General features: G+C 37.8%; 1 protein-coding gene across 1 annotated transcript in view; it reads right to left on the bottom strand.

The window, feature by feature from the left end:
• Nucleotides 1–263: 263 nt before the first annotated feature.
• Nucleotides 264–8,136, bottom strand: part of LOC121866447 (NFX1-type zinc finger-containing protein 1-like) — a 34,210-nt gene continuing 26,337 nt past the window's right edge. Inside the window, 4 exon segments of the mRNA XM_042366116.1 lie at nt 264–1,209; nt 1,211–1,336; nt 1,338–1,380; nt 1,383–1,973. Coding sequence (XP_042222050.1) covers nt 1,167–1,209; nt 1,211–1,336; nt 1,338–1,380; nt 1,383–1,973 — 803 coding nt within the window. The 3' untranslated portion in view covers nt 264–1,166.

The raw sequence follows: 8,136 nt of genomic DNA, 5'->3' as shown, positions 1-8,136 counted from the left end.
TAAGGTACTGCATGTTTGGACCCAAATTCTGGAAAAGGGTGGCAATATTCTGGTGGATGTTCCAAGAGTTCACAATTCTCACTCCTATAAAGTTTGCCCTCACAGTTTTCTAGACTTGGGGCTTCTTCATCTTTCAGCTGTAACCCCTTGTGGGAGATCAAGATGTCCAAAATTGGTTCTTTTAATTTCTGCTTTTAGTACCCCCAAGTATCTTGGATATCTTCTGAAACTTGTGTAAAAGTCAGGGTGCAATAATAGAAAAGTAGGATTATAATATATATTGTCCTGTAATATACAGGTAAGTAATTAAAAACTCGAAATTTTTTATCTTCCATAAAATTCTTATCCAATTTATGCATTACACAATGTTACTGCTATTCTTTAAATAATTGTTCATGAGAAGTGAAAATATATTTATAAGATCTAATTAAAAAAAATCATAACATAAACATGATTACATACATTATCCTGTAACTAATGTTGCCTTACTAGTGTCTCCTGTCTACTACTATTAACTTAGTGAGGGCACTTATCTCACTCCAACAATACCCAAAATTGCTTTCATATTTTTTATTATTTTTTAGTAACACATATAATAGACAAGCATAAAAGATGTTTAACAGTAAATTTATGAATCATACAGAAAATAGTTATATTATTCAAAACTCTAATACTAATTACGACCACTTGGTGCATCATCTCGCCAAATTACCAATAAAACCTCTTCAATAGAGGCGTTTGTTGGCGAGTAAGTTTCAGCTCTAGAATGTAAACACAAGGACATGATCATCTTGAATGTGTGATGCAGGAGCAACAGCAGTTATCCGTGATCAAGCGTAACGAACCGATCAGTGGCAGAGAGATAAAAATGAAAAGTAAAAGTACAGATGTTCCATCTGTCCTATTGCAGATAATAATCAGTTCATCATGGACTGGGCAAAAATTTGAGTTGTATTTTAAGGCCAAATGGGTCAATTATCTCAATGTATTGTTTTGAGGACATTAGCAATTAGCAGGTTTTCAAAGATTATTTTACGAAATTCATAAACATAACATCTTCATCCATATCTTCAGTTAAAAACTGTATCAAGAATACAATTTTAACTTTGCCAAGTCTGGCCTTCTTTTAATAAACATACCCACAGGGCAAGATAATGAACTACTGGTTAAATTACATCTTGGAGGTTGAAGTTTCCCATATTATTTACCCTCAGACCAAGCACCGTGCTGTGCGCCGTCCATCTCAGTGGCAACAGCATTATCACTCCTTAGCGTGTGTGAAGTTCCTCCAATCACTGCTTTACATTCTGGACATTGAGCTTCTTCCATGGCTCCACTCAGTAATGCAGTAAATATGTCCATTGGGGCATTTGTACCAATACCCTGTTTTAATTTCATTGCCTCTAGAATTTTAAATTTTTCATCCTGAGAGATTCCAAGACCTCCTACATATTTCTCACTCTCTTTCAAGAGATTATGGACCTTAGATTCCAATTCAGCATCAAATTTGACTGTAGGATCCATTAACTTCTCCAACCTTGCTTTAATTTCACGAACTTTATTAGCACTATTAGTGGCAAATTTTTCTTGAAAATTCCAATAAGCAGGAAGAATCTTTAGAAGTTGCAATTCACAGCTCGCCTCATCAACCAATTGTGCAGCAACAATGGCATCTTTTTCCATGACACGCTCAATTATTGCCACCACCCGTGGTTGTAGTCGTTTTCCATGCCTTGACAATGAAAGTTTTGTTTTATACCGATAAATTCTATTAACAGGCAATCCAGAGTTTTCTTCAAACATACGCTTTAGAATACTGGTAGCAGTCTTAAGAACATTGGCTTGAAACTGGATAAGTCTTAATTCTCCTTCATTGACAAAATTTTGCCTTTTCTGCTTACCATAATTATTCATCCCCAGTTTCTTGTGTAGTGTTTTGATGTGTGACATGAAGTGTAGAGCAATTTCTGGATCTGGGGATAAAGATGACGAAAACAAATTACCATACAGAGTTGTGAGGTTTACAAATCAACCAATAAATCAACCAATGAGGACATTGTTGTTTTCAATATAAACTAAGGAAAGGTACATCTTTACAAGTTACAGTACTTAGACAGCACCTGTTAAGTAATCAAACAAACAACTCCTTCAGCTAATACACAGTTTACTGTGTTTAATGTACTGTATATACCAGGGATGTCAAACTTATATTTAATATTATAATACAGTAGTACATGGAATAAAAGTTAGGATTTTGGAAGATCAGATAAAATTTGAGGGTTCCAGGGGCCACCCCCCCCCTTTAGAAGCATTCCCAAAACATGAGCAAAGATCATCTTAGGCCTGTGTAACTCAGATGTCAGCACACGGACACAGGTGCCCCAGACTGGAAACTGGAAACATAAACAGAGTTGTCAATTGTTCTTTGTGGGAATATTATTTCATTCACTCCAGTAATGATACACTGTTTCTTATTATGTTATCGTGAGTAAATGCATCACCGTTAAAATGCATTTCATTACCTATTGTGCTATATATTTGGTATAATTTTTGTTTGTTTGCTCTATGTTTGGTACAAAACAATGTTTGTTTCATAAATGACATGCCTGACATTATACACTCCTCCATACAAATGATTACCGATGACACCAAGATATTTCGGGAAATTAAGAACCAAGCGGACTGTGAAGAACTGCAGAAGGACCTCTGTGGGCTCCAGGAATGGTCGAAGAAATGGCTGCTGAGATTCAATGTCACGTTGTGTAAGAGGATGCACCTGGGCGTACCAGCGATGAAGGAGTATCATATCCAACGGGATGAAGAAACTGCACTAGTTGAGACGTGAGAAGGACCTAGGTGTGTATGTTGACAATGAGCTGAAGTTCTCGGGTCATTGCGAGAAGAAAGAATCAGGCAAATAAATTTTGGGTCTTATAAGAGGTCGTTCAGATATCTAGGCGGTCCGTCCCACGTAATGATGTTCTGGGTGAAGTGCTTCCCATGGAGGTACTATCCCATCTGGTCCCCGAGATATGTTAGGGACTGTCAGTTGGTTGAAAATGTAAAGAGGGCCACCAGACTGTGCCTGCGCCCGGCACTCAGCTACCCAGGAGTGGGCGCCTGGCACTAGCTTATACTACAGGCGGGCAAGGGGAGCCTAGTAGGAGTGTATAACCATCTCAGGGGCACTACTCAGTTAGTGTCATACTTGGGCTGGCGGACCCTCACCCCACAAGGGGTCACAGCTCAAGATTGAAGAAACCGCAAGTCCAAACTGTGAGAGCAAACTTTTTCCAGAGTGAGGGTTGTAAACTCTTGGAACAATCTACCAGAGAGTGTTGTGACTGCCAGTGTGAGCTCTTTCAAGACAAGACTTGACCAACACTGGGCGGGTGCAGGTACATTCAGGGCAGTGCATGCCCAGTATTTGCCAATAGTCGTGACAAGAGACATGACCGATCGCCGAACGTAACGAGCCGATCTTTTGGTGAAGATAAATGAAAAAGGAAAAGTAATCAGAGACGTGACCGATCGCCCAAGCGGCGAACCAGCCGATCAGTGGCGAAGAGGATAAATGTAAAAAAGTAAAAAAATGAGAAAGACCATTCAAAAGCGAATTTATTATTGACTTCGACCTTTATGATAAATATTAAAAATTTTCTAAAAAAATCATTTGCATTTTGATAGTCCCGATATTTAACATTATTTTATAGAATAACAGGTTTGCTTACCATTTGTGAACATATTTAGTTTGAATAAATGGGCAGCTACACGAACGTTTTCTGTGAACCAATCAGCTATTTTAATAGAATATGGGCGTGGCTTAAGGGCCAGGTTAGCATCAAAATACTATAGTGTCACACTGGTTAACACCCTTTCTCACATCTGTCTTAGCTAAGGACGGAAACCAAGACACAATGGTGAGATACACTATACCACCAACAATTCCAATACTCATAGTGTCAAACATTTAACTTACTTCACTCTCTCTGTGATCCCAAAGGAAGGACAGCAGATGCCATCTCCAATAATCACACGGCTCATGATTCTGACCTCATCCATGAACATTATGGATAGGAAGCAAATACACTCGATTTTTTTCGATTCCTGACCTTGACTCTTTACACGAGGATTTTATTTTTAATTACGGTTGTTTCCACAACATGACTGCAGGAACTAGGCAGTAGGCAGCTATCAAACGAGAAAGTACATAGGAAGATATTGGAAGCATAATGTAGTTTAATGATAGTCCTGCTGCTATATGCCCCATTTACACACAATTCCACGATCTCGATTGTTTCTCTTACCATTGACCACAACATACATACTGTATAGTGTTTCTCACTATCAATTTTTTCTTTATTATCATTATTACAGTCTTGTTATTTGTATTATTGTTATCATTATTATTTTATTTTACTTTTATGAATTACTGTATTATTATTATTATTATTAGTATTATATATATATATATATATATATATATATATATATATATATATATTATATATATATATATATATATATATATATATATATATATATATATATATATATATATATATATATATATATATATATATATATATATATATATATATATATAAATATATATATATATATGTAAATATTGTATGTGTATGTGTGTGTATATGCATGTATGTATATGTATATATCATATATATATATATATATATATATATATATATATATATATATATATATCATACAATATATATATATATATATATATATATATATATATATATATATATATTATATATATATATATATATATATATATATATAAAGAAAAATTTGAAGTTCCTGCGATCATGTTGAATAAAATCAGGATGAAATGTTCCAGAGGACTGTGAAAGATGGGGAATCCCATTTGCTTTTTGTTATCAGTGTGGCTGGTGCTGATTTTTCGGGACAAAACATCATGGGCCAGACAGTGTGGGTGGTGTTTTTCTCTGTTTATGTTCCAGTTTCAGTCTGAAGAACACCAATACGACATCTGTTGAGCCTAAGATGATCTTTAACCATGTTTGAGAATGCTGAAACCAATAAAGTTGTTTGCATTAAACACCAAACTGTAGTTTGAAAGTAAGCAGAAAAGCATTGCCAATGAGGAAGAGCAAGACTATCGATTTCAATATGAACTTCTTCTTGTCATTAATAATTTGGAAAAATTTGTGGTGTGATATTAAAGGCGAGCAACGAGAGATGCAGTTTTAACTGAATGTTTATTTGTCTGCAAATAGAAGTTAGATGGTTTGTGATGTTAAAATTTGGAATATTTTTCATATTAGTAGTTGGGAAAGATTGTGAACGGCATTGAATACAGAATGATTTTTAACGTGAAACATGGAAATTTACAGAGACAAGTTTCAGGCTGAAACCAGACTGGACATGTGACCCTGAAATTTTAGCTAGTGAAACCCCAGGTTATAGGAAGTGAGACATCCTGCCCTTTCCAGAAATTTGAGTCCAAGCATGCAATTACATGTTGGTTGGCTGTTTGTAGTGAATCTGTCATGGCATTTTCTTAATGCACTCGTTAACAACACTATGCTGAATCACTGCTCTATAACTAGGTATGGGGAGTGACGATCATCCAAGTATGTTACCAGGAACAGGATCTTCAGGGTCTTGACTGTGCACAACACTTAACGTCTGAATACTCAGTGCTGGGACTCTGCCAGACATTGCTTTTGACAATTTATTTATACCCTCTACTGAGAACACAATGTGGGTCGCTTGCTGTCAGGCCGTTTGTCTCAAAACACAGAGAAAATTTTCATCTCTCTTTAATGTTTACTGAAAAAAAACATATACGTCAGGTCCATTTTTAGTACGACTTTGTAACTTTGAAATGTTTTCTGGATCTAGCAGGAGACACTGGGTTTTGGTCTTGGTATATATTGTCGTGGTTCTTCACTGGCTGTGAATAGCGTGGTGTAAAAGTTTCTTATCTTAGGTCAGGCTAATGGATTGCCTCATCGTCGTAATTACACATGACCTGAACATGGCCTGTTTTAATGAACCAATGTTGATTAAATCTGAAGGACACCATTATAATGATGACCTTAATAGATGCAAATATTCCAGCAATACCATACTGGCTGCAAATAATTTAGTAAAGAGAACATACGAAAAGGAGCAGAATACTAAAATCGAGACACCAGGACAGATTCTGACGAAAGTCATGTAACCGTTCATGATGGGTTGGACTGAGATCAGGAGAGTTCAAGCTGACAGCTGAAAGGCTGAACAGAGCCAGACAGTTGAAGGATGTTGCAGTCAAGAAGTTTGAAAAATTAAAATATGATGGTGGCTGACCAGCATATAAGGCAGACATAAGCTGTGAGACCAAACCCGAACAAAGGAAGCAGATTACAAGTCAAAGTGTTTGGGAGTTTGACAGCAGCTTGACCCAGAAACTGTGAGAGTTGACGTGGCTTCAACCGGCAGAATGTACGAAAATGCCAGAACATTATCTGAATGATGGTATTACGAACGACGCTGAACTGCCAGCGCGGTTTGGTGAAACCAGGGTGAACAATCTGCCAGAAGCACAGCACCAGACAGACAGGCAACACTGGGCAGGTTCGATCGGGGCAGATAAATGCCAGCCCAGCAGTGCGCATGTTTTGAGACGTGAACCGACGCCCAGAAGCGACAGGCCAAGAGGATGGGCGTGAAGTGGTGGTGCAGCAGTGGTCAGAAGGTCTCAGGAAGGACGTGCTGGGGATTGCTGTCTCAATCAATGGAATCGTCATCCTTTCCCATCTTTGTCTTCGGCAATGACATTATGAGACAATCTCAAACTGCGAAGAACTAGTATGAAACTGAAAAAAGGTTGCATGTTCATGTTTTTGTTTGGAAATTCAACACTCGAAAGTCAAAAATTCGCGGTAACATGGTGCAATGACTGAAATGCATTTAATCAACAACGATAGGCTGTGGTTCAATCATTTTTGAAAAATTAGCAGAAATGTATTTATTAACATATTTAAGGTGTGCATTACAGGTTTGGGCGCTAAGACCTACAGGCTTATCCCATGAAAATTACAACTGCAATTTTACATCTATTTAGTCTGTTGATCGGAGAATCTGCATAGCCAGACAGTGTTTATGACAGAAATTCTGTCACTGTTTTGTGCAGTGGTCCGTGAGAGAAAGAGATGTTATATACATTCTATACTCTCTCTCTCTCTCTGTTTGAAATTTTTCATACATCTCAACACCTATATATATATATGTATATATATATATATATATATATATATATATATATATATATATGTATATATATATATATATATATATATATATAACTTTCTTTTATGCTAGTCTAAAAGAGTCAGCAATCGGCGACAATGCTTATAAGATAGTTTGAATCTCGATTACCTTCACTTCGATTCATTGATCAGCATGCATCAGAATTTCTTTGTCGTTGAGTTGATTACAGGTAGTTACCGGCAATTTTCGAGACCGACGATGACGCGATTAACATCGGCTGTGTGTGTGGTGGACAGTGAACGATTTGACGCAGAAGTATGAAAGATGGAGTTCTGTGGATGTGTGTGAGATAGATGGCCAGAGGAGAGAGAGAGGATGTGTGTGTGCATCCTGACCGAAATTGATAACGAAATTGCGCCAACGTCTGGATTGCGTGGCAGATAAGCTGAACGTGGGCGCCAGGCTGATGCTGAACGTTCACCCGGCGAAGGATCGTGAATCGTCATCGGCGTTTGTTTTCACCCGTGATCGGCAGACTACATGCGACGTGAAACGACGGCAGTCAGGTGACAGAAGTTACTGACAGCGACGGGAACGGCGAGCAGGCCTGTCGACGTGCGCTGAAAGCCAGATATGAGCATCGTTCCGGACTGGTCAGATGTCTGAAGTGCGGCATTGAGAGTTGACTGTGAGAGTTGATGTTTTATGCAGCCAGCCTCTCATGACTGTTCCAGTACAATGTTTACAGTGTTACAGTGCAGGATACATTACAGTGTTGATGTTACAGATTACAGGATTACAGTGCAATTATAGTGTGTTGGGATTACAGTGCAGTGTTGCAGCAAGGTGTGAGATGGGCAGGAGGTGGTGGACTGGGAGGCCGGACTA

Source organism: Homarus americanus, unplaced genomic scaffold (genome assembly GCF_018991925.1).
Source record: "Homarus americanus isolate GMGI-L3 unplaced genomic scaffold, GMGI_Hamer_2.0 scaffold16430, whole genome shotgun sequence".
In the NCBI taxonomy this organism is placed as follows: domain Eukaryota; kingdom Metazoa; phylum Arthropoda; class Malacostraca; order Decapoda; family Nephropidae; genus Homarus; species Homarus americanus.
This window is presented reverse-complemented; position numbering and strand designations above follow the sequence as displayed.